This window comes from Athene noctua, chromosome 8, assembly GCF_965140245.1.
Source record: "Athene noctua chromosome 8, bAthNoc1.hap1.1, whole genome shotgun sequence".
NCBI classification, from domain to species: Eukaryota; Metazoa; Chordata; class Aves; order Strigiformes; family Strigidae; genus Athene; species Athene noctua.
Window position 1 is genome coordinate 6,679,650 of NC_134044.1, and position 27,252 is coordinate 6,706,901.

The following is a 27,252-nucleotide window of genomic DNA, read 5'->3' on the forward strand; positions in this document are numbered from 1 at the left end:
GATTTTTCCTAAGAAGTAAGAGTCCTACCAGACAAAATATACAAAGCATCTTATGTTTTCTTTCTAGACAACTGCATTCTCATCCTATGAAACAGTGACCACATTAGTTCACCTTAAAGAACCAAAGTTTGTCCTTAGAGCTGCAGGATTGCACAGAGTTAGCATATTCAATGACCAGTTAATTCATGCAGAATCAGAAGCAAGGGTAAAAAGGTCTGTATGCTCACCTGAGTGCAGGCTTAGGTTCCTAGAAATGAAGAGAAATGCAGGGCTTAAATTTACTCGTTTGTGGCACTTCCATTAAACAAACCAATTCTCTGACCCACTTCTTGTCATCCACTCCTCAGTGAAAGCTTAGGGCTAGCAGCAAGTTATCGCTGGAAGAACAATGCTAGAAAAGCAAATAACCCTCTGGCAGTGGGAAAATTTCCTTACCAACCTGCATGAAGTGCACATAATTCTTCATTTTACATCAAGCTTAAAGCAGAATGAAACCAAAGTGTCCTCCTCTAATTGTTAAAACAATGTTTATAGTTGACTATGTTTATATAAAAAAATAAATTTTCAGCCTCTAAGGCTAATTTCTATTGCACTACATGACCATTTTGAGATCCTGTTTTGTTTTCACATAATTAATTCACAGTATTATTACTTTAAAGTTTTACTGTAAAATATATTAACTTTTTCTTGGTTTTGCCGAGTTAATGATTGTACTTGCATTTACTTGATCCTTCCTCTTCTAAAACAACAAGCTCATTTCAACAGATGGTGAACAAGTCCAGATTTGCTGGAAACCAATTAACAAGAACGTGCCAAGCTGAAACTCAACCCATTCTTTCAAGCCAAAAAACTGCCTGCATTTCAAGAACCTAATTAACTATATTTATGGAACAGAGGGAAGAATATTTAATTACCCTGCAATTCTTCTGTCTGATGATCAATAGAAATGCAGTTTCGTTCACACAATTTCTCTGCAGTATATTGATCAGATGAATCTTGCCTTGTATCAATATCTGTACTCCAATGGTGCCTGCAGATAATGTGATACATGGCTGGACTACAATAATTACTCTCAAAACAGCTTTCATCAGAGGAGTTATACAAGAATACACACTCTGTTTAAAAAAAAAAAAAAATTCTGCTTCTGCACTTGCCAGTTCTGCTGCTGCCACCACTTCGTACGTAGGCACGGCACCCCATCCGCACACAGATGGGTTCTCAACAACTCAGGAAGACAGACCCATGTGAACATAACTCATCTCCCCAAGCAAGCAGACCTGGCCAGGACAGGCACAAGCTGGAGTAAACCACTCGCAGCCATGGCCTATAGATGGGACATCAGTGGAGCTTTGCCACCTTGGGCAAAGTGACAGCAGATCTGCCCAGGATCCACAGCAGCTGCAACTGTGTGTTAAAGAAAAGGCTACATAGCCTTGCACTTCACCCTCTGCTTTGTGGCCGGGGAGCAGGGACACGCTGTGTCGTTCGTGTCATTTCCAGCCTGCCTCATTGCCCCTTGCCCTGGCCTCCCACCCACCCTGAACACCCACCAGGATACCCTGCATTACTCAGTGGGTCACACCGAGCCATGATGCATTCAGGAGACGTGGGGAGGGGTGAGTCCAGGAGCCAGTCATAAAAACAACACATAGTGGTTGCTTTTGATGTTTGAAAATCTGATCTCCAGGGGAACAGCACAGAGCAAGCTGGGACCACCACAGCATGGTCACAGAAACCCTTCTTCTGCCGAGCCTTCTGAACCACCCTGTCTGTAGCCTCACAGCTATTCTTTTCCTAAGTGCATCTGGTTATGTATTTCTGGTCATTATATCAGCATCAAAATGGTAACCCTCCTCTTGTGCATACACCTTCTGACCCTGGCAGCCTCAAAGTACTATACCAGCCTGAAATTGTTCAGCCAGGAAAAGAGCACCTATTGCCAGCACTCCTATTTCTCGGCCACCCCTTCTACCCCAAACCTGCTCCCAAAATAGATTATTGTCCTGTGGTGTGTAAGAAGCTGCATCTACTCCCAAGTTATCTTTAACTACTGTGTAAATTTAAGCCCAGCAAACGTCTCAGGTAGGTAGCAGGGAGAGAAGGGAATCCATTGTCAGGCCACAATGGACCCAAGAGGTTAGAGCTGCACAAGCACGGGAGAGAGTAAAAAAGACAGATTACCATGACTAAAGAGAAGGCTGAGAGCATGTGTGTGCACATGTATGCAAGCAAAGCCAAGGAAGGTTACATCGGACAGTGGCTTCAGGACTTTTTGCAGATAACAGTTTCGACCACAAAAGTGTTTTCAAAGTGACGAATACGATGACAGTTTCCAGCCTCACGTCGACTGATACCTAGAAGTGATTGAAAGAGAGGAGAGGGGAAATTCAACAAATGATAATCTATCAGAGCTGCAGCAAGTGGGGGAAGGAAAGCAAATAAGATGCAACTGCTGAACACTGAAATGCAGGAACACAGCCCATATGAAGACCTACGTAATCTGGCCTTTGGAAGAATAATCATATTCTCTAGGCCATGGTCCTGCAGTAAGAGCTGCCATGAGCTGGGGGAGCCACCTGGAAGCCGCTGGTTTCCGCTGACAGCATCTCAGTGTTATCTCAGAGACCAGAAAACCTCACAAACCAGCAGAAGCCACAGGCTGGTATGGAGCACAGCTCTGAATGCAGCCAAGAAGGGCTTGAAATAGCCACCCTCCAGCTGTTTGTATCTCCACATGCACTGATCCTGCGATGGCCACAGCCTCTCTGGGAAACAAGTAATGCTCCCCATGCCCTTTAACTGCAGGACCTCAACTCTGGGCAGCTCTGCCAGGCAACTACTCCCCTCTCACAGCACACCCGGCAGTGCCCTGCTGACAAACAGGACCATGCCAGAGCTCCACGAGAGCAGCAGCCAGCATGCCAGCAGCGACGTGCACAATTGTGCAGCTCCTGTTGGGAAAACAGCCACGAACTACAGCCATGGTGACTTCTGCACCTGAACGCTCTCAGCACCCTGCGGCTTTCACAGAGATCCAAACCCAAACTGCCTATAGGTTCATGTTTCAGGTGAACCTTTTAAGTATATCAGTATCTAAAAACAAATAAATGCAAATGCTAAAATTAAAGATACTTTTTGCAGCAATATTACCATTTGTATATAAGTTACATATTGCTGATTTTCATTAAATCATTTTAAGGTAGTCCAATGATCCCTCTTCACAACTTTTTCTGTATTATTAGGAACTTAATTCCTTAAAGGCAATTTGCAGATCTAATCTGCTCTGAATAGCTGCCACTGAAGCGGGTGTCTCCATTAGGGAAATTTTCCAAACAGTTCCCAACAGCACTGCTATTCGTTCAGCCCCAGGAGCCCACATGTAAATGAATTGCTGGCTCCTGCAACCATTTTCTCAACGTTTCTATTAGGCTCATAGATGACAGCAACACAGCAGCCAGCACCCATTTGCAGCAGCATCATCCCAGATTTGGGTTTAGATGAATCCGATGAGAAACACCATGAAAGATCTCCTGTGCTCTTACACCCACAGGGAAACCCCCCCTCTCGCTAAGAGGCCAGCATGGCTGCAATAGCAAAAGTAACTTTGATGCGGGGGGAAAGCAAGTTAGGACAGCTGAACACAGCAAGGCTCTCACGTCTCCTTGCGCTCCTCCGCTTCAGCCTGTAGGTCTCCTTGCCACTGCAGAGGCGGTAGATGAAAGAGCCAAGCTGCTCCATGTCACTGACGTGCTCTGTTGCAATCATCTCCTCTTGGATTATGTATGTCTGAGGCAGGTATGTCCCTTTCTGAAATGACAGTTTTCACCAAAATAAAGCACAAACAATCTCCTCCTCAAATAGAACTGTCTTATACAGAGCACCAAGAACAGACAAGCTGCAGAAAATTCACCGTTAGAAGGCTCAAACTCCAGTTACTGCAGCCTGTTAACATGCTTCCCTGTCCTTGTGATAAACTGTCCCATGCTCCTAGCACAGGGCACACAAAACAGATTAGATCCAGAAATTGAATGTTCACACAGGGGATGAAGCCAGTGCAGGATCGACCCTGTTACAAATTCACCCCAGTTTTAAAGGAGGACATGCAAAGCTGTAACTGACAGCACAATTAACTCATCTGGAGAGGGATCAAGGTTCAACCTTGCCAAAATGCCAGGAACTCAACTGAAAATGTGCATTTTCCATTTACTTCAAAAGGCAAAAAAACAAAAACGCAAGCCCTGCTCTGATTCCAACAGTTTCCCGAGTTCTCCATAATTCCCTCTCCTCCTTGGTCCCTTCAGGACAGCCACAAGAGTCTCCTGCCCTGATAGCCCACAGAACGGGGACTAGAGATGGGCCACGGGCTCCACATTCAGAAACACCACCCTGCATGGTAGTGGTGGGCACTTGGGGAAAAGCGAGCTCTCTTCCATCACCCCAGGGACATCGTCCAGTGACTCTGGGGCACCACAGGAAAGCAGCTCACACCAGGGACCAAGCCGAGGCAAAGCAGTACGCGTGAGTTCCCTGCTGCTGGGGTGGAGGCTGCTATGAAGACCAGGGTGATGAGTGGGGTGCCTGATGGGAGACATGGCAGAAAGCCAGCAGGGGCTATAAAAAATGGGGCAAGAGAAAATGGGGGACTTGGGAGTGCCCCAGGTACAGGGGCAGCCTCTTCCCCTGCAGGAGAGACTTTCTCAGCAATGATGACTCTCTGCAAGCTGATCCCTGGATACTCAGGGCATCTCACAGCTGCCTGGGCATCGCTGCAGCAATAAGCAGCTGTGTTACAAGCACAGCTTGGGCTGGGGGTTACTTCTGAGCAGACTGGATGCAAACTAGGCCATGAAGCAAAGACTCATTGGTGGTCCTTTTGCTTAAGCAGAGTCAAAGAAATAAATGAGCCAACAGATCCTGGGTCCAATATAATCAGGAGAAAAAGCAACCAACAACAGCACAATTTCAAATATCACCTCTTCAGTTTTCACAACAGGACTGGTTATCTCCATAGAGATGTACCTGGAAACACGCTGCCTTAACTTAGCACCATGCTGTTGGGCTGGCATAGCCTACTGGATCAATAAAGCTCTCCTCTAATGCTGGAGGACTAAACGATTAGTGGAAGTTTGTGCTACACTAACACAACAGTTCTGCAAGAAATTCAATTATTGATTCTCAGCGGGAGAGCGTAGGAGAGGGCATGTGATACGTGCAGTTACTGTCAGGAACCGTCATGTTAACACCCAGGGCTGAGGCTCTGCATCTGCCATATCCTTGACATGGCAACAGGGCTTAGAGAGAGACACACATACACACAATCCAGTTTCTTCATTGTTTTATATTTAAATAGCTGCAGCAGCTGAAGCAGTAAGGGATCATTGCTCCTCCACTGCAGGAATGTGCAACAAGCATGATACCTTCAATTCTCCACTAAAGAGTTTTAAGAAAACTAGAGCACTGAGCATCTTGGGATCGGCAAAAGATGTGGACTCTCCACCATTTAACTGGGTCATCTCCAACTTCCTGCTGCTGCACAGGGGGAGCATCCCTCCATCCTTTTCTCTCAGATGCTTATGCAGCCCTGTTCACTAAACCGTTACACCTATACATAGTGAAGTCTGCAAAAAGTAGCAGAGCTGCCATTTACAGGTGATAAATCAGACACAAGAGGCCTGGTAACACGTGTATGTGGTGACAGCAGGGCCTGGTACAGCCGTGCCTGCACACAGCAGGGACTGCAGAGCAGGCACTGAGCACGCAGCAAGCACAGTGCAAAGGGGCACCCCAGCAGCAGGCTGGCTGGGGAGGGAAAGGCAAAGGGGCTTTGCTCAGTCCCTGTGCTGCCACAGTCTGCTGGCACAAACTGCCACCTTTACTTGCCTGGACTAAGGCTTGGTCCTCAAACCAGGACTGAAGCCACTGAACATCTTCAAAACTAAACTTTCAGCTGGAAACTAGTCTCATTCATTAGGGACTTGACTGAATTCAGAAGAGTGGACAAGGTAAAAGGAGGCACAAGAAGAGCAAGGCAAAAGTCTCCAAGTTCAAGGACCAGTGCAGCTCATCCAGCATCCAAACAGGAGCACTTCAGAGCAGGGGGCTAAGTCATCAGGTGATGAAGGTCCCCTGCAGTGGGTCAGCAATCTGCCCTCTCTGCCCGACACAGGCCACCAGCAAGGCTGCACCTGTGGGCATGAGGATCACAGGCTCACAGGATAATTCAGCTAGGAAGGGACCTCAGGAGGTCTCCAGTCACACCTCTTGCTCAAAGCAGGGGCATCTACGAGATCAGACCAGGTTCCTCAGGGCTTCATCCAGTCTGGCCTTGAAAATCTCCAATGGTTTCAAGGAGGCAGCACAACCTCCCTGGTCAATCTGTTCCACTGCTTCTGTCCTCATAGTGAAAAACCTTTTCTGAGCCCACAACTAAGCTAAACACTTAAAAACAATAGCTCTAAGGTGCATGTTAAAAGACAGGTTGGACACTCACTCATCTCAATAATCAGAAAGTTATTTAAATACACATCTGCTTTGTAGTCTTTAACGAATCAAACGGGTAAGACCATTCTAACTGCATTTTTATCCCCTTTTTAATTAAATTTCTGATAAAGTATCATTTTCATGACTGTGATTATGCCTCCCTTCTTTTAGGATGTGACCAGCATTCCCAGTCTCTCAAGTTTTTTTCTGGGGCTCTGCTGTCAGCTTGTGCAGTCTTGCCTTTTCCATTTCGCTCTGCCTCAAGGACTGGTCACCTGCCATGGTCAGAAGCTGTGGCTGGTTTGGAGCGAACTGTAAGTAAACACGTGTTGTACCCCAGCAGGGTTCCCAGCACATTTGCCAGACACCCACAATGCATGAAATTGTGAGGACTGCTAGGAAAAGAACTGGGAGTTTGATAAGGTCTGGAGATCAGGCATCTCTTGAGGCACAACATTTTGCCTCTGAGCTTAACCCCTACAAAGTTCATCACGCTGCATGTAGCAGCAAGTGAGCAAAGGGAATTTAAGAATGAGTTAGATTGGTGGGTTTTTTTCTTTTCTTTTAAATAGACCTTCACAGAAGGGAGTAAGAGACCAAGGTTCAGTGCTTTGCTTTGCCTGCAAGACTGAGATAGATATGCACCTTCTGTAGTCTTAAAAATCCTGGGTTTTTTTCCTGCTGTTAAGATTAAACAGTACTCTATTTTAAGAAGACTGCTTTCAGTCACTGCAATAGTGGCACGGACTTCTGAACTGAAAAAAACTGCTGGTACTAAACCCAATTAATGCCGGCTGTGAGCAAAACTGCATGAGCCCAATTTCAGTGTTGCAGCCCACAGCACAGTGGGGAGGGCAGCACAGATTCCACCCCCAAAAGGGTGAAAGCTGAAGGCCTGGGACTGTCCAAGGGACACTGAGAGCTCTGCAAATGGCAAACCACAGCAGGTACCACAGCAAGAATGAAAGGAGGGAAATTTTTCTTTTTTTCCTTGATTCCTAGAATCAGTAAACACTAGAAGGAAGCAATCTGCTGCTTCTCTGTGTCACCCTGGTCAGGTTAATTTATCATGCCAGAGTTACCATGCTATCTGCAAAATTAATATTTCAGCTAAACCCACTGAAGCCTTCACTCTACGTGAAGGCTCACTCTGTCAGGGCCAAGGCTTGCTCCCATAGACACAGCAGTTTTGATTTCCCACAAGCTTCCAGCCAGTACCTATAAGTCAACTCAAGAAAAGCATGCAAAATCAGCAGGATTACAGGTGTACCTTCACGTTAACCAGCAGCTCCCACAGGTTGCGAGGAGGCATCACGATAGTGGTGTTGAGCTCGATGACGTAGCATTTATCCAGCGTTATGTCATGATAAGCTGTCAGACCCTGCATTCCAAGCACAGAAATTAAGGAAATGAGCCCTCTGCAATGAAATGTGGCTGTGAAAATGGGTGAAAAGAGGGAATTCAGGGAAGACAGTAAATTGCTTTAAACAACAAACCTGTGCGAGGACCTCCCTACCAAGCAAGATGAGCAGGTTAAAAAAAATCTCAGAGGGCCTTGGGAAAGATGACAGCTCAATAGTAAGATCATTGTAGACATATGTGATGACAGTGATAGTGCCAGGCCATAAGTACCATGCTGGTGCACCCCAGCTCAGCCACATGCTACACCCCCAAAGGCCCCAAGAGCTCCTTACTCGCTGGAAATCATGGATGATATCCGCAGGGTCGCTCCCTCCAAACTGGGGCACCGGGACGTTGATTTGCTCGTAGTTCTCCTCAATGTAAATCTTGACATCTTCATGCAACTCGAGCTGCCCTTTGAATGGTGAATACAGCGAGTCTTCGTAAAGGACACCGCAGTGAAACACACTCTCACGGGGCAGCTGTGGAGATGAGATCCAGGTGGAGGTACAACACTCATACGCCCCACACCTCATTAAGAGCTACAGCAAACACGTGAAGAAATGGACCCATACTGGGTAAAAACACTCTTTTCAAAAAGATGCTTGAAGATATTTCAAGACCAGTCTTTTTACCAGAAAAATGTTCTTGATGAAGATAGTGCAAAACACTCTCGTGAAATAACCACATCTCTCTTCCTGCTAGCCAGGCCCAAAGGGAATAAAGGATTCCCTCTGTGATTTCACAAAGAGTAATCCAGGAAGGCAAACTGACTGCCTGTCAGCTCTTAAATTTCATAACCAGGCTGTTCATACCCCTCCATAGATACAGCTTCTAGTAACTTCATTTTTCTACATAAGGCATGTAAGATTGGGGTAAGCAAAACATGATTTCTAAAGGCACTTGTAGCTTGGATATAGCAAATGAATGAAAACAAAGCAGCTCTGTCTCACAGCAAAACAGGAACAGCTGCTCTCCAGGGCTCCAGAAGCACAAGGTATGGGGCAAGAGAGCTCATGCAGGGTGAGTGATCAAGTTTGAGCACGAGGATCACAGGGACAAACTGCAGCCACTGGAGACTGAGACAAAAAGGCCCTGTTGCTTTGATCTCTCTGCAGCATTTCTGGCCACGTTGAAGGGGTTTTGCTGTGTAATTGGATATGAGCTGTCATTTGGTATTGCAGGCAGGCAGTGGGGATGACAACAGGTGGCCCCAAATGGACCGGGGGGCACTTCTCAGTGCCCTTCAGCACGTGCCAAGGGTAGGTTATTGACTGGCTGATGGACAGAACGCTGCCCATAACCTGACTGATAACCTTTCCTCAGTGCTGGGGGCTTCTTCTCATAAGGAAGTGTCTACACCAAAGGCCCTGCAACAAGGTGCCATCATGCCACCACAGCAGCATGTGGGAGGGTTGAGCAGCCCTACAGTTATCACAGGGTTTCCAGATCAGGTATAAATGAGCGTGGGTAATAAAGATGTATCTTAAATCAAAGATTGCAATTTAATTTGACAGCAAGAAAATTTATGGAGCAAGGGAGTGTATAAAAAGACTATATTGCTGAATGGATAAGTGCTGGCAGCAGAGTCAAAGGTGGTCCTGGGAGAACTCATTCACTAATAGCTGCTCTGCAGCAAAATGAGGGCTTCAGCACAAATCGATGCTCTGGGGTTTCTTGGCTAAAGACTCAGCAAGCTACAGAGCTCAGCAGTTACTCCCTTAAAAAGCAGCTCTGCCCTGTCTCATCCCCTATGCTCTGACCCACCACAATGCTGGAGCCCAGTGCCTCAGCTAGGCCAGGCTTTGCAAAGACTATGTGGAAGAAAAGATGCTGAATTTAATGGAGGTCAAGGGCTCACCTTCCATCTCCCACTTACTTTACACTTCTCCACTTGCTTTATTAATAGTAGCACCTATTTTTGTTACACTTAACAGAATTTTGCTGTGCTAGGGTCTAAAAAACCTACTGCAAAAAGCTGTTCCCTTGCCTGTACCTCCCTACTCTCTCCAGGGCTTGCTCTCGCCTCACAACAAGCCACAGTTTCAGACTGCCGTATCCCTGGCAGCAGTGACACTGGGTTTAAAAGGTAGAACTAGTAGGACATTTTCATGGAGTTAAAAAACCCCAAAAAAACTCCCACAAAGCCACAAGGGAGGGGAAGAGGATGGTTTCTGGAAAGCCCTTCCTAGCAGTCAGGATGGAGGTAAGCCCGAGCCTACCTCTTAAGACATGCCTCATCTGCAGTGCTGAAAGGACTGGCTCCCGATTTACTGCAGTGCAAAGCAATAAATAAAAACACCACCTCTTTCAAAGGTTGAAGAAGCTTGTCTGGCTGCTCTGTGAAGAGCCAGCAGTCCTTCCTGACTCACCCCTACCTGGGTGATGAAGAAGTATCTGTACACATACATCGATGCAAAGACCAAGCCCAGGAGCAGTACGAGGAGACCCATGGTCAGGTAGCACACCCCGCTGAGCGATGACCTCCGGCCCTGCACCGCAGGAGCTGGCTCCTCCTATGACACAAAGATGAGAGCACTCGTCAGTTGCTCCTGCAAGGGATCAGAAAACTAAGTCTATTTTATACAAAGGCCACCCACGGGTTTGTGGTGTGTGACTAAAGAAGGCAGGCACTGTCCTGCAAAGGACTTCACATCTGACAGCATTTGGCAAGAGAAAAACACTTCTTGTGCATTTTGCTCTCCCACCCTCCATATATATTTATTTTTATACATATATATAAAAATATGTGTGTGTGTGTGAACATATACACATATCTGCATACTCTGCTTCCCACCAACTGCTCAGAACAAAGTCAAGCTTTGTTTCAGTGGACAATAAGGATCAACCCAAGAAAAGGAAATCAGGAACTAACAGTTCCTGGCTACTGAATGTAACAGCATTTATGTATTCATACTCAAAAATTTTTCTTGAAATGCTGCCACTCTTGCAGAAATTTTCAGGGGAAATTTTTTAGGTGGAAATTACTGGTCTCAGAGAGGTAACTCCTGGCCCTGGGGAGAGCCTACCCAAACAGCTGTCTTGATCTCAACTTCATTTTCAAACAGATTCCTGCACACCTTCCAGGAATACAGTCAGAGCATCAAAAGAAAACATATCTGCCATTTTTAGAGTGCTGCCCAATCTATATAGACAGCAGCCAGCTCACCTTGCTAGAGCCCTCGAAAAGCAGAGCAGCGCAAAGGGTTGCCTCCTGGGGACCACTCATCCCAGCCCACAATGCTCTTGTTTTTACTACAAAAATACCCTCCAAAATGTTGAGGCAGATGTAAGGCCTTTCAGAAGCAGATGAAAGAAGCTGGATCAGAGATGCCCCAGTTTCTGCACAGAAGAGCTGAAAGCAGCCCCCACCTGAGCAGGCAGGCAGGGAAGAGAGGCGCCAGGGAGGGCTCCTGCAGATTAACTCCCTCTGCGCAGTACGTGGTCTGACACATTTGATTAGGAAAAACACCCTCTCCATGGCTAGCCAGAGAGGGACCGGAGGAACAGATTTAAAAGCAAACAACAGCCTCTCATTTCTAAGATGCATCACTTTTTAAAGGAAGAGATGTTTCTCCAGGGTAGCATGACCAAAACCTGCAGGGTGGTGCAGGTGCTGAAGCTCCAAGGGGCGATGGCCCTGGGTTCCTGCCACTCTCCAGTGGCTTGAGACCAGCCCTGCCCAGCAGAGCTGGCAGCAAACACCTCCTCCCCCTTTCCCTGCCATGGAACAGCCCTCAAGAGAGCAGCAGTTCAGTCCCAGGCTTGGGAGCATCAGGTCAACCCTGCCCCGAGACTTGAGCACCCCAGCATCCCTGGGACAGCTGTGGGGAGCCCACCAGATGAGGATACCCCACCTCCCCGGCACCTGAGCTCCATCAAGGGGCAGAACAGGGGCAGAGACAGGGTCCTGCAACCCCTCTGCTACCTGCTCCACTCCCAGCCAACACATACTGCTCTAGCTATCGACTTTTTCCTTTTCTAGGTACATTCAGAGTGGTAACTGCAATGACTAAATTGCTTTGGGAGAGCCACAATTCCAGCACAGCTCCAGGAGAAAGTAATCTATATTTATTTCTCCTTCATCCCAGCTGTTGAAAGACCTGCAGCACCTCTATTCATCGCCAGCTCCCTACACTGAAGGATCAGTGTAATCAGTTTGTTGCTGCTCCTTCAGCAAATAAAGGGATGAGCAAACTCAAACCCACCACATTTTAAGTTCACTTCCAATCTTTGCCTTCCTCTCCTTCTGGAGACAAGGGGTAGCAACTGTGCCAAGCCACAAAGAAAAGAAAAAAAAAATCATCACATTACTAGAGGAAGTTTAAAGGCTCTCTGACATGAACTGCTAGGACAAGAAAGTCATGCTGCATGTCAAGTGTTTCACAAAACCAGATTTCCTCAGATACTTGTCATCACAGAAAGAGTGCAGGCAGTGGGGTTGAAGAGGAATGGAAAGATCTCCTGCTACTGACATTGCAGCATGGCTGAGAAAAAGTTTAACACTCTGCAAGTGCATTACATCCGAAGGGTGCCAGGTGCCAGTGATGGATAATGCACTGCTCGCTTCCTTGGTGAGCTGCAAGTGCTAACTCCATGGAGAGGCTGAGGAGAGGGTTCAGAAGGACACAGCAACTCAAACAGAAAAAAGAAATTACACTAAACAGAAAAAATGTGTTCAAATAGGGGGGGGGGGGCAAATAAACGCTCAGTGGTTCGCTATCTGCTAGAGCAGCTCTGTGCTCTTTGCACAGCCAGCGACACAGCGAGACATCCCACCTCTCATCGCCAAAGGAGATGAGTTCAGCTCACTACCAAGCATTCCTAGCTTCAGGAAAAACGCCTAAGTTTTGCATCTGGGAGAAAGTGGGGGAAGCAAAGCAGAGCTTTGCCCTGGGAGAAGTTACAAAACACCAAGAAAAATGAAAACAAACTCTCAAATTCTGAGGGGGGAGAGAAAAACTCAACAGCAACCATTCTGATGGAGCGGAGATTAAGGCAGTGAGGTTAAAAGTGCTGCCAGACAGGCCAAGGGGAACAATTAACCACTGTCCTGCAAAATATTGCATAAAAATCACCAGAGCAAACCCTCACTAAAATAAGCATCTCCATACCCAAGCCCATCAGATTAAAAGGCCACTAGCCTTTGTCACTGTGAATGAATTACAATTTAAAAGCAACTGCATGTCAGTCAGCACCTTGGCTTGGGGCTGGAGGCGTTCTCAGTGCTGACAGCCTGTGGATGGAGCAATGCACAACCTGCTTTAACAGCATTTCACTCAGGGTAACAAATCTTCACTAGGGTGGAAAAATCCAAGAAACTTCTTCCACAGGCTGCTGCCCCACTCATGCCGCAATGTACCTCCTTCCCACAGGACTGCCACTGCCTGCAGCAGAAATGTGGCTATATTAAAAAATGGGAAATTCACTTCAGCTGATTTCCATCTGTTCTCGACGCTGGAATGCCTGCACTCCCAGCAAGACAGCAGCTTTCCCCTAAGCTAACCTTATCATAAAGAGAACCAGGTGGTCCCAGCAGCAAGCTGCAGGAAAGCCAACCCTGCCAGAAAGGCCCCCAGGACCAACCAGCAAGTCACACCATGCACCACGCTCATACCACGGCAGACTTTGCACATCTGGCAGCACTGCTGGTCTCCATGAATTTCAGTGGTGGAGAAGAGAAACAGATTTAGCAGCAGGGTTCTCCTGAAGAGCAGATCACGCCTTCAAGATATGTGTTTCCCAAGAAGAAAAATCAAAATATTAACATGCAAAAATGCTGTACATTCACTAGATGTTTAACAATATTCTGTAAGAATTCATCAACCAGACATTCTTCTTACAACAAGCCATCCTACTAATTTTCTGCCTTAAACAACTATGGGGTTTTTTGGCCAAGAGAACTGGAACAGCTTGGGATCAAAACCACCCATGGGCACAGGCAAGAACAGGTATTTCAGGTCAGCAAATGGGCCTTCCATTTCTTTTTTCATTGTTTTAAACATGGTTTCCCAACAGATGGGCATATTTTACACAAAAATCAGTATAAGGCTCTTCCTCCCTTCTCTGGGCTGTGCAGAGGACAAACATTCATCTGCTTTTCCATGAATGAACAGATGGAAAAGCAAAGCAGTGGAAGAAGAGCACAATGCTCACAGTCCAGGTACTATGGATGTGCATGCAAGGAGGATGCACGGACAGATCCACAGCTCCGCAGAGTATCCCACTGTGATTTCAGGGCAGGAAAACGCTGCTGCTCCGTGCCACGATCCTTTCTTTGCTCTGATTTTCTTGGCACCACCACATGCTTCAGCACCAGTACAGGCAGCAGAAGCTGCCACTTTGCAGGCCCTACAGAAAGGGCTGGGCCAGCTCCCTTTCCAGTGGGAAAAGTAGAAGAGGCTGTGGGCAGAGCTCCTTCCCCTGTGCAACCCGAGGAGAAGGCACACCTCACTTCCTTCACACTGGTAGTGGGGGAAAGCATCCATCTTCCCTAGGAGAGTGCCTGTGCATCTTGGTTTTCTGCCAGGCATTGTCCTGCTAATACTTCATCCCACCAGGCGAGAGACAGAGGTAGCTCCAGCACAAAAGCCTGAATAACCAGACATGCTGACTCGGCTCCAGTTCACAGGCACAATTGCTTTGCAGACACAACCCAGGGCTCAGCAGCAGACAGGATATTGGAATACAAAAAGGAATTCCTTTCCTCGAATAAAACAGACTCTTCACTACGCTTCAGTGCCCTGCCTGCTCACAGGGCCGGCGCAGGAACAGAGCACAGGCAGCAGATACCCAGATGGGAGAGGATGAAGTTATGATACAGACCATTTGGTAGAGGAGGCTTGCAATTAGCCTCAGGAGGGAAAAAAGTCCTAATTCAGTCTTTGCAGATTTTCTTCAGAATTTCAGGTCTTGCTGAGGACATGATGAAAATGGCTGGTGTCCTATTATCCCTATTTGCTACTGAATGGCTAAGGAACATCTCTCCTACAAGGCTGTGGGGGACAGAAGCCTGGCTGTGCTTTACCAGGCGCAATGTCTACTCCATAGCATGGAAATCAAGTCCAAAGGCCAGAGTAAGACAGAGCAGAGAAAGCATCAACAACCTGCCGGGCACTGCCAAGGGCACCTATGGCTGAGCTAACCCTCCCAGCTTCACAGCGCTGAGCCTTTGGACACACAAGGCTAGCAGGAGGTGTTGCCTTTAGTGTTTCTCATAAATGCAGTACAGGATTATGAAAAACAGATATTTGATTCTATCACTCCATCACCAACGTCTTGCTGAAAATGACAGAAACGAGGAAATTAAAGGCATCGTGTCATGCCTTGTTCCTTCCCAAGTTGCACACAGCAGAGACGGACTCGGCTCACACCCTTTCCCTATTCTTCAGCTTTGGAAACAGCTCTGAGATCTCCACAAACCATTTTTCCTGCATTTCTGAAACACAAAGGTTTGAAATCTTTCATCTTAGGTGTAGCAGGGCCTGACAAACAGGGGACACAGCTCAGCAAGTGTCTAAATATACACTCCCAACAGGCAAAGAAGCTTGGGGTGACTAAAAATAGTAGATATGATTTTGATGACTGACAAAGGAGGAGAGAAATGTGATGCAGAGTAAACACTCAAAGGGATGTGGTTTGGACAGGAGTGCTATCTGAAACGTAGCAAAATATATCATCCTTCTCTGGGAGGTTGCTTGTTTCAAGGGAGCAGCATCCTGAGCTCTCGACGTAGAAGATGTACTGACGTAACTACAGACGCTGCCACAGGCAGCCACCGCTTCCTCAGAGGACACATGCTCGAAACCTAAGAAACCCACATCAGAAAATCTAACCGATCTTGCCATTTATTCATTTCTGGTAACCAAAGGCCAACAGGGAAAAAAAAAATCAGTTCAAGGTCTCTACCTCTAGCACACAAAGTCCCACATTCACTGCTTTACCAAACATAAGGACTTGCAATAGTGGCACCTCCACTGACTTCAGATGGAAAAGCCCCACAGCTGACTGCTGGAAAATTGCAGTGTTGCTGCAGTGGGTGTAAGCTGGTATGGACTGACCTTTCCTCTGATGTGCTCAGCTTTGAGCGTCACCTCTCAGAAAAACGATCCCCATGTCCACACTGACGCAGCTTGCTCTTCCTGCACGTGAAGCAAAGCCACCCCACAGAAAGCATCCCTACTACCTGCAGGTGCCGGACACTGCTGGCACTTACTGCCTCTGCTCTGGGTGATAAAAAACACTGGAAGGTTTGTGGGACAAATTATAGGGCAAGGAGATCCAGACCTGCCTCCCAGAGACAACCCCTCCTGTAGTGAGGCATTCAGACCCAGAGGAGCACGGTGGTGAAGAGCACCTGGGGACAGCCTGAGTGAGCAAGGGCGGCCAGCCAGCGTTCAAGACTGGACCACTTGCCAAGCTAGAGCTCTGGAGAAGCAGAGCAAGAGACTACACACAGGCAAAAGGCAGACAAATGAAGACAAGAAGGAGAAGAGGAACAGAGAGAGATAAACCATCACAGCAAAGGCAGTTAGTTCATCCTTGCATCCACCAAAGCATCTCCCACGCTCCAAAAAAGGTTCCTCTGCCAGATGAACAAAAAATAAGTCTTGTCCTCAAAAACATTTATGCTTGGAGAGAGGAGAGGGAGTGAAATGAGGAGAAATACCAGGTGACACCAAAGGGGGAACAGTGCCTGGGCCATCACCCTGGCAGAGAGTCACAGTGGTCAGTGCTCAGCACTAGCGATAAGAGGCCTCTGAATGAGCCCGTCACCTGGAAAGAGAGTCTGTCCAGGCTGAAGAGCATTTCTACTGCTTCAGGTCAGAAAAGAAAATAATGTGAGCATGCATGGAGGGAGAGATACACACACACACACACATATATATATGGCACAGTTTCCAAGGCAACTGAACTCCCTGCACAAAGTACTTGAGCAGCGCTTGTGCAGGGCACGCAGCAGCATTTCCAGAACACAGCTGATGGCTTTTGGACTCAAAGATGCCTGGAAACAAACAAACAAACAAAAACCCAACAAAAAATCTCAAAAAAGCCTGTAATTAAGAGACTATCACAGCCCAAGGTAAAAAGGTTGCAATAAATGAATCCAATCACATCTTTAAACAACACCACGCCACGTGACTAGCAAAAAAGCCACCTGCCTCAGGAGTCACTTTGCAGCACTGGAAATTAGAATATCAAAAACAACCACTGGCTAATTAAAACCCCCAGCTTTGTTGCTATACAACAAAGACAGCAGGATGTTAAAAATGCAGCCTAGCATGCAGAAGCTCCTAAGAGCTCAGTGATCATATTTTCCTTCTCTCTTGTCAGCAAGAGAGATATAAACCCCTGTCTTTTCTCCTTTTTCCATCCCCTTCTGGAACTAAGGGGCTGTTTCTCCTCCCTCTTTGCACTGGGGTGAGGAATACATTTCCATACGTTTTTTAATTTTATTTTTTGGCAGAGGCACAACAACTTCCAGCTGGAGTTTTTCCAGCCTCCCTCTCTTTCCCAGGAGTAAAACCATTCAGAGCATTAGGAGCCAATAAAGCCCCTTGTAAAAATAAGGCTATTCTTACCAGGCACATAGCTAAAGCCCCAAGTGTCACACTGAACAGTCAGGCAGGCAGAGAGAAAATAAATAGCTGTGATAAAGAGGCAAAAACCGTCCCAACCTGGGTGTTTAACAGCCTGAGGGCCAAAATACGGTCTGATAAACATGGCCTGATTTCCAGAAACCAACAGGAGCTGCAACCACTCACTGCAACTATGGGGAAAATCCGTCCCTGCCCCAGGGCAGCTCCACCACCACAGCTAAAAGGCTCTGGAGCACCTGGGCAGACCTCACCTGGGAGAGGGAAGGAGCAAGCACAGCCCAGTGAAGGCCCAGGGGTTTTTTTGCAAGCCTGAGGTGGAAAGTGTCATTAAAAGACTGGGAATTTTCCCCAGGAGAAGAACGAAGGTTAAGCTTTGGCACTGGGTCTCAAAACCTATCTAGAGCAATTAAAGACAAAAGGCAGCCCAAGCAAGAGTGAAGCAGAGCGGCTGCTCTGGAAACAGGGGAAGCTCTTAAAACGAGGGGTTGGCAAAGTTAAAGAGAGAGACTTGATGCAAAGGTAAAGGCATATGCAGGTGGGTAGACACCAGACTCCTTAAAAGACCTTTGACCAATGCCAAAAATATCCCAGAACATTGAGAAACTGAGGCAAGGAAACACCAACAGCTTTCCTTCTCCTCCCAGGTGAAGCTGCTACCGGCTGCTCACAAAACCAGTCCGCTTGCTTCCACCTTCACACGCGGCTTGGGAGGAAGCCAGCTACGAGCCTGACTGCCCACCAAAGTGACAAGCTATCCTGTGGCAGGACAGCAGGACCACGCACTTGGGAAGGAGCTGGACAGACTTCCCTTTCGACAGCCGCACACTCACCTTTTCCCAGACTAAAAGTGTACAGTTATTCCAATATAAAACAAACACACCTACCAACCTGTGCAACAGGCCCAGGGAGTCATGGGCACAAGCCAAGAGAGCTAGCGACTGATTTGCAAAAGGTGCAAAAGATCGGATGCTATCTCAATACATTTGAAAGCAGAACACATTGACAGGGAAAACACCTCCACACTCATCAAAAGGTTTCACACGATTTCACCTGGTGTTGTTCACTGTCAGTGGTGGCTTTGGATCCTAATGAAGCACCGGAGCAGAGCAACAGCTGGGCACTCAGGAACATGCTGCTGGGCTCTAGCCCACTGCTTCCCCCCAGAGAGCTCCATGTCCAGATAGTACGGGGTCTGAACAAATGTGCAGTTTATAACTACAGCACCCACCTCTGAGCTTCTTCAGTCAGGCTGGCACAGACGGTCGAGAGCAAATTCACCATTTTGCATGCCACCAAGGGCAAACCAAACACCACTGATCTAGCTGTGGCAAATTAAGCCATCACTGTGTCACTAGAGGAGACTGATTCCTAAAAGGCTGATAGAAAGGAAGACACAGCCGTGCCCAAGACACTTACAAGCTAGAACTGCCAAGGTACTGCCTTCTGATGGTTCTGCAGATGAGAGGGAGCGGAGCCCTAAACACACGCTGTTCACTCTGAGCAGAGGGAGAGTCCTGCGTTTCCTGGAGTTGAAGCCGAAGCATCTTAACAAGGAACTAGATTTCAGGTTCCAACATCCGTGTCTTCCCTGAAAATCAGGACTTACACAGAGTAACACCATAAAATTAAGTCACTGCTCCCTTTCAGAACACTGACAGCAATTACCTCTTCTCCCAGCAGCAGCACAGGAAAACCCTGACAGTCAGTCTTACACTCAAAAATTCACCACAAAGAAACAGTGTCTGGTTTAACAGCAGCAAAAGAGAGGAGGCAAATTTACCCTTATCAGCTTTATTGTTCAAACTGACTTCAACAGTAGGGCATCGCAGCAAGGAAGACAACTCTGCAAAGCAAGTGCAGAGGGATGAATTTAAAAAAACCCCAAAACCCTCACACTGTCCTCCCTCAATGGTAACACTGGCATTAAACACCAAACACGTCTAGGTTCCCACACATCACCTGGGAAGAAAATACCTGCCTAGAAGGAAAAATGCCTTTTCCATCTCCTGTAAACCCATTAATGAGCAAAGATTTGATAGCGCAAAAGCAGGAGTTGCAAAACTGTGCTCAAGGACAACTCATCCTCCCTAAACACTCCATCTCTCCAGACCTAGAAGCGCTGCTCTGCTGCGTGGGAGCTCCCCTCCTCTGCGCAGCCGTACACGACACCTGCCAGGCCACCTCTCCCCACACAGCACGGTGTGACAAGGTGAAACCAAGCGCTCTGCTTATCGCTGCACAGCACAGGGCTTCTCACAGCAGAGCAAGGAGGGCTCCTGGCCTACCGATGGGACCTACAGTGCTGCAGTATTAATACATGCGGCGTATGCAGCAAAGCTTCCCCTCATACTTACATTTGGTTCATTCGTACCCTTTAAAGCTGCTTCTTTTTAAAGGTATTTCTTGGTTTTGTGTGTTTTGTCAATGAAATTGCTGTACCTAAAGCAGGTAAACGCAACAAGTTCTTCCAATGTAAATAGCACCTACATGCAAATCTGCATTGGCTTCGGCCCTCTTCCAGCTTTGGGGGAATGCACACCTCTAGGCAGACATTTCAAGTTTCTGCATCTCCAGCTCTTCAGTCTACATCTCTCTGGTGAAAGAGAGGTCCGTGTTTCCAAATTCAGTCACATTTATAACATTTCTGCCAGAAAGTGTTATTCTCTCTCCTAATATCCCCACCAGTTTTAGCCAGATCCTTTGTCATGCTCTGCTGGAATATCAAATATTCATGTCCGGAGTCTGGTAAGATACTCAAGTTTAGTATTTCACTTAGAGCGGATCCTGTGAGGGTCTGAAGACATTTTTTCCAATTCAGACCTTTTCCTCCACTTCCAAGGCATCCCCAAACTACGGAGAACGAAGACCCAGTGACAATCCTTCTTTTTAAGCTGCTGACTCTATACAGGACACAAAAAGAAGTCATCCCTTCAGGCCACATGTATATGGGAGGGTTGGGCAAAGGCCAGGAATAATCTTCTATTACAGGAGGCAGCTTCTTCAAACTAATATCTATCATGTGTAGATCCCTAAATCAAGACCTCAAAATGGTGAAAATACCCGCAGCTCAGAAGCATCAAACCTGGACTCAAGCCTGTAAATATGTCAATGAGCATAATCAATCCACATCGCTGCCAGCTAGTTTTTCTCCCTCTCTCTGGATTTACAGCTTGCTGTGTGAAAAAGACTGTTTAAAAGACTTTTCCTCACATCCCCTTCCCTTGCCATATGTCTGCCACCTCACAGCATCCTGCAAGGCAGTCGCTCACAAAACCCAGCATTGCACTGGCACAGCAGCTTCCACCAAGCTGGCATGACTCCACTTTACAGGGCCAGCAGAGATGCCTTCATGGCCAACAAGAACCACTGCTCCACCCGCTCCGTGCCCAGCAAAGCAGTCACAGCTCACCAAGCCCACCTGAGTGCAAGAAAAGGCAGGAGAGCAGGGGCACAGCAACAGCCCCAGCAGCGAGACACTGTCTGTCTGCTAAGAGCTCTGTATCCACAGTGGACCTGCTCCTCACTGGGGACTTTTGCAGTAGCAGTCACAGGAAAGAGCTTCCCAGGCACCAGAGAGGCAGACAGCCCCTGAGGGAACACGCTCTCCGGGGTTTTAGGGCTTTTCCCTGCTATTTCTGTACGAACAGGGCAACCACGCTGTGTGCGGGATCTGCTGCTGGCTCGCGGGGGGCGCAGCCCTGCAGCCAGGAGGCTGAGGCACCCCGCTGGACGGTCATGCTGATGTGCAGCCTACACATCGCAAAAGACCACACAGACAGACAAGGGTTTGGAGGATCCAGCACTGGACAGCAAGCTGCTCCTTGGGGGAAGCTTTTCCATACAACCAGGAAGAGCACGATCCACAGCCCACCAAAAGGAAGAGTCTTGGGGAATGCAGAGGAGATGAAAGGCACAAAACCAAAGCCTGGCATTACTGCAACCAACAGCAAAACATCAGTCATACCCACAGGACACCACTGTGTGCACCCTGGAGAGCCCCTTGCAGCCCCTGGGCCACTGCCAAGGTGTTTCCAGGGGGCTTGCCAGGCCTGCAGGTATGGAGAGAGCTCTCCCAGTCCTCCTGCTTTGCCCGTAAAGCCCTTCTCTCCCACCAGCCAGACCTAGCAGTCATGGCCTGAGCAGACACCGTCCTCCCCTCAACTTTCATCCTTCTCGCAAGCCAAAGATGAACATGATCACACGCATCATCTCACCACAGCCTCTCCCAGATGCAGGACAACAAGTTTTGCTTTCTGCTTCCTCTCTCCAAAGGTTTCTGTGAAAGCAACCCGCGGCACACACAGATAGATGTCTTCACATCATCTGCAAACCGCCCCAGTCCCCACGGACACCCATCTGTGCTGCAGCGTTTGCTGTAAGGCACGATTCACCCCGTGCCAGCACGGAGGAGTGTCTGGCAGAGCCCTTGGCCAGGGCAGCTGAGCAGCCCATCTCCACTACATACAGAGCGAGGGGGATGAGAGGCACCTCTTCCCTCCAACACTTATCGTTTACACCTCGTGAAGCAGAAGATTTTAATGAAATACCTTCTCCTCTGGTTCTTGTGCTGTCTCTGCAGAGTAACTAGCTGCAAGTATTAGAGGGGTTTACGAGAATCAACAAAAACACCCCAAACCAAATTCTGACTGGAGAACTTCAGCCATCAGTTTTACTTGGTTCCTGTGGATTTCAACATGCATCATAAACATGAGAAGCATATTTCCCAAAGCAAGTAAAGACACAGCGTATGTACTTCCATTCCAGACTATAAATCCAGAGTTCAATTAAAACTCACTGAATACTATTTTGCACCTGAGAAGATATTTTCCAACAAACACAACAAATTATTTTACTGACTGCATAACTTCAAACTGCCTTCTACTCAAGGCTGCTACATCCTCCCAGCTCCCGCCAATAACAAGATTGTTTCTTTTATAAGGCCTTAAAATGTTGCTATTGCCTCAAAATTATGTGGATTTTTCTGACAAATTGCATATCCTTTTCGATTCAAACGGAGCTGCACAGAGGAGAAACAAGGCTCAGAACATGTGAGCTTGCTGTCAGGACTCCTCACCTACTACTTTTCAGGACACATTAGCATCACAGACATCTGCCTGCCTGCCACATCTTTGCATTCACGAAGCACCTGCCAAAATTCACAGGCTGCAGAAGCTGCTGCTGAATCATTTCCCAGCTCTGGCTCCTATCACTGGGATTGAAGTTTTGAGATCAAAGAGGAAAAAAACCGCAGAGTATCATGTTTGCATGTCACCAATGCCATTTTGCTGCAAGGCAGCTAGAGAAAGACACACATAGACAGGAATTACTGGCAGCAAGAGAGCGAGCATGGCAAGAAAGCCTGGCTACAGAAAGACCAACCCCACAAATTGGGTGTTTTACAAAGAGCACACACCCTCAGTCCATCTAAGTACAAACCATCAAAGAATCTAGTGTCATAGATACCCTGAAAAACAGCATCAGGAAAAGGCCATCTTCTTGTCAGTGGACATGCTGCTCCCTGGACACCCCCATGCTGCACTGACTCACCGCAACCTGCTCCTGCCCTTCTGTCATGGGTCTTACGCCAATTTTCTTACAGGTTTGTCTGCTGGAATTAAGAGAATGTTGAAGAGTCTTTGTTCTAAATTCATGTTTTTAAGTTCCTTTGCAGCTCACGTAGGCTTAAAAGAACATTATCATCCTCCCCAGGAGTCAGAGAAAGTCCCCAGGCTGTGTAAAAAATCCAAAATTTATTATTTGCTACCTAAGCCAATTTCACCCATCTGGCAGGACCTGAATGAGAGTAATTTTGATTGCTGAGATCTGGAAGTGCTAATGATGAAAATAACCTTCTGTTAATTTTTTTATTAATTTTTGAACTCCTTTTCTCACAGTGCTTGTGAGATGGATACAGATCATGCCCGAGCTCGTGCAAGATCAGCAGAACAAGTGACTTCCCAGCAGTGGAAATACGGTTTAATGGCCCCATGAGCTAGAAGTCCAGCGTGATAGTCAACTTTCAGGGTTCAATATTAAAGGTGGACATCAACCTACCACCTTCTTTTGTTCATAATTAGGAAGGATGAAGTCTGGAAATCACCGAGAGATGACAGTGGGCCGCGTTCCTCCATTACAGGTTGCTATACAGCTCCTGGGCATTAGATTAATAGATGCAAGCATGACAGGCTGAGCACATTCAGAAGCTGACAGCACAGCTGAGAGCTGTGAGCACATCCGTGCGTGATGTGAGAGATCATTACGATATAAGCGACTCCCTGAACTCTCTGCAGAACTGAGCAACCTCCTGAAGCCCCTACAGCAGAGCAACCCTCTGGGGCAGGTAATTCCCACTCGCTCGATAAGGCACATGAGGAGGCACACTCTGCATTGCTGCTGGAACAGAGCAAACCACAGCTCCCCCATAGATTTTTTTAGTCAGGGAGATACCAGGGTTCAATAAATGATCAAACTGCACACACAGTCTGAGGGAGGTGTTTATGAGAAATGCAAAAATGCCATTTAAGTCCCCTGCTCTGACACAGAAGCATTGTAACAAGGCAGAATTGATGCTGTGGGTGATGCCCACCTCGCTGAACACCCTCCCACTAGGCGCTGACATTTAGCCCGGCGGGTCCACCCTCGCAGAAGAGCTTGCAAGCTGGGGGTTCTCTAGCACAAGAGACTTCAAACCACTCAACTCCTGGCCAAAGAAAACTGTGCCCATTTCACCTTCCCCTCCTCGAGAGGGGCACCAGCCATGGTGCCACTGGTACCTGCCCAGCACTGCCTGCCAGCGACTTGCAGAGTCTGGACGGGACTGGGCATAACCCACCCCAAGGCCCCAGCCATGCTCTGCATCTGCTAGGGACGCCCCAACACCTTCATTCACCTCGTGCCGGGCAGGATCCCAACCTCTGCGGGCACAAACACTCCTTCCCCTCCGATACCATCACCTGAAGCCAGCAGAGCAATTCAACTTCAGCATGTCAACTCCCATCCTGAAAACTGCAAAGCATCTAGAGAGCCACGTGTGCTCTCATCCCTTTGCTTCTCATCTTGCTCCAGCACCAGCTGGTTTGTTCCTCTCGTCTCTTTTCAGTGCCAACCCTCAGCCTTCAGAGGTGTTAGAATTTAAAATACACCCGTGAACGATCAATCCCAAATTACATCCCCCCTGGCAAAACCACCGAGACCACAGGGATGACTTCTGATGCCACTTGTCCGTGCTGGCCGTTTACTTCAGTGCCCAAGGGCGGCCTCTCCCTGCGGTGGCGCAGCCCCCTGCCCCATGCCCTCCCCAAACTTCAGGTGCCTGCGCGCCCCCCGGGGCGGGAGCCAAGGCCCGGACGCTTTTCTCTCTCCCAGCGCTGGCCCCTCCGAATAGGGTCGAGCTCCGAGCTGACCCCCGGCCCCACCTTCCAGCTCTCCCCAGCTCCAACTCCGCAGACAAGGGACCGACCCCGGCGGCACCCGCGGGGCCCCTCCCGCCCGCCCAGCACTCACGGCGCCCGGGGGCAGCAGCACGGCGCCCGCCGCCCCATCGCCCCCAGCCGCCTTCTCCTTCTCCTTCTCCGGCTTGAGCGCCGCCGGCGGCTGCTGGACGCCGATCTTCACCATGGCCCCGCGCCGCCGCCGCTGCCCGCGCCGCCGCCGCCACCGGCACCGCCCCGGGGAGGGGCCGCCGCCGCCGCCCCCGCCCCCGGCAGACCCCCGGGCCGCTCCGCGCCGCCGCCGGTGGGAGCGGGGAGGGGGGCGGCCCCCGCGTCGGGGGCGACCGGGGCTTTGCGGCCGCCAGGGCTGCGCCCGGGGAACTGCGGGGGGCTCCGGGGGGCGAGTGCGCGACCGCGCCCCGGGCGGTTAAGCCCGAACGGGGAGACAGCCCGCCAGCAGCCCCCACCGCGTCCCGCTTGCTCAGCTTTAGGCTGCGCCCGGCCAGCCCCTCCTCGGGTCTGGGACACGGAGGGTGCAGCAGCAGAGCCCCCCCCACCCCCAGGAAGCCCCGGCACTGCTGAAATGGGGGCAAAAAAAAACCCCCAACTAAACTAAACAAGCCCCCTAGCCTGAGGATGCATCAGCCTGGAGCAGATGCACACTGAGAGCAGGGGTTACGCTCTGGGGAGCTGGGGAAACCCAAGTGCCCTTTGTTTAGAGGCCTGAGACCAGGATCTGTGGATGAACCAAGAGCGTTCAGGCGGTCTCTGGCCCAGGATCAGCTCTGGGCAGCAGAACAGATGGGTTCCCTTCAGCACGGGATCAAGGATCTAGAAAAGCCCTCCCTGAGAGAAGCAGACTGGGGCACACAGAAGGGCATTTGGGGGGGTTGCTTTTGTGCCACTGACTCTGGTCTCACGCCGGGGGCCGCTGGCGGGGGGTGGCGGGAACAGCGGGGCAGTACCTGGCTGTATGCAGGATTCACTGGAGCACCTGCACAGCATGGGGTAAAGAACACACACTGACAGTTTTGTTAAGGTAACAAAATGGAAAAAACAACATTAACCAAACCCTCTATGCCAGCCGTGGGCAGTACAGAAAATAGCAGTCAGTGGAGAAACACAGTGATACCCTTACATTGATTTGGTCCACTTAAACATAGTATTTATTTATAATAAAGTAGTTATGGGCATTTTCTTTCGATCCAGAAGGATTCATTATGTACTGAATGCTTTACATCATGTTATGAACTAACCCATTGATAAATTAGGGCTAAATTTTATTTGCAAAAGGCATCTATAGCAGGGATTCAGCGTTGACTCACAACAATTGCTCACAGTGCTGACTTGCCATTGTTCAATATTCAGAGCTGCTCAGTCTTCCCGGCATCCTGCTGTGTGGGTAAAAGTTACATCAGGATCACAAGTTTTATCTCACACAGAGATAAGAGGCAGCATGTCCAAAACAGCCCCTAATTTTAGGAGCTCAAACTGAAACAAGATGGTCCTGTGTTTCTGGCAACAGGAGGGTTACAGCCAGATCCAAATATCTCACGCTCAACATGCAAGCAGAGTCACCATCAGGATCTTCCATGACAAAAGTTCTAAGGCAATTGCCAACTATTCTAATAATGTTTATCCTAAGTCACATGTAGCCTTAGAGCAAGGAAGTGTCCAGAAAGGGAGCAGAGGGCCAGAAATCCCTGTGCCCCGGTCCTCTCAATCCACCAGATTATCCTGCTTTCTACCCCCACCATCACTCCTGGGCATTGATTTGGCACAGCCTTTTTTTAGGTTGTTTGGCTACACTGTTCCTCATGTGCAGCTCTCCGTATGAGAAACGCTACGTTACCTCCTGTGCCTCTGTCCAATGGTCCACTGGGCAGCTCTCCTCACAGAGGAAATCTAAAGCTGGGATGCCAGCTGGGGAAAAGTTGTATGAAATCTCTCAGTACACCTGAAAAATGGCAGAAAAATCTTTGGTTTAAAGGCAGAAGTTGCAGAAAATTGGGGATTTTTTCTTCTCGTTTGTGGCAAACATGCCTCCACACCCATCCCCACTCAGTCAGTCTGCAGGACTGGTGGGACAAACCTGCAGTCAGGAGAGCAAAGTATCCTCTTCAAATATTTAGGTCCTTTGTGAAATAATGTCAAAGATACTGAGAGAAATAATCATGAGGCTCCTGATGTTCATCTGGTCTCCTGACAGAACCAGTCTATCAATTTTTGCAGAGGCAAACATACTGAAAGGCATCATCACACCACGCCAAGCAGCAGCAGAGCACCAAGCAGCAGTGACAGTGGCTCTGCCTTTTCTGGCCAAGTCAAGTGCTGGCCTGTCA

The 27,252-nt window shown here is 48.4% G+C and overlaps 1 protein-coding gene across 1 annotated transcript; it reads right to left on the minus strand.

The window, feature by feature from the left end:
* ITM2C (integral membrane protein 2C) lies at positions 1–25,097 on the minus strand. The gene is made up of 6 exons (XM_074911930.1): positions 24,984–25,097; positions 10,260–10,397; positions 8,175–8,363; positions 7,751–7,861; positions 3,657–3,807; positions 1–2,354 (listed from the first exon to the last, which is right to left on the minus strand). Exons 1-6 carry the CDS (start codon positions 25,095–25,097, stop codon positions 2,263–2,265), a joined length of 795 nt encoding a protein of 264 aa, XP_074768031.1. The 3' UTR covers positions 1–2,262.
* Between the last annotated feature and the right edge of the window lie 2,155 nt (positions 25,098–27,252).

Coding starts and splice junctions, on each gene's coding strand:
- ITM2C (XM_074911930.1), bottom strand. CDS start 25,097: ATGGTGAAGATCGGCGTCCAGCAGCCGCCGGCGGCGCTCAAGCCGGAG. Junction 3,808..7,750: donor AGCTGCTGGTTAACGTGAAG/GTACACCTGTAA, acceptor CTGTCATTTCAG/AAAGGGACATACCTGCCTCA. Junction 2,355..3,656: donor GCGGAGGAGCGCAAGGAGAC/GTGAGAGCCTTG, acceptor AATCACTTCTAG/GTATCAGTCGACGTGAGGCT.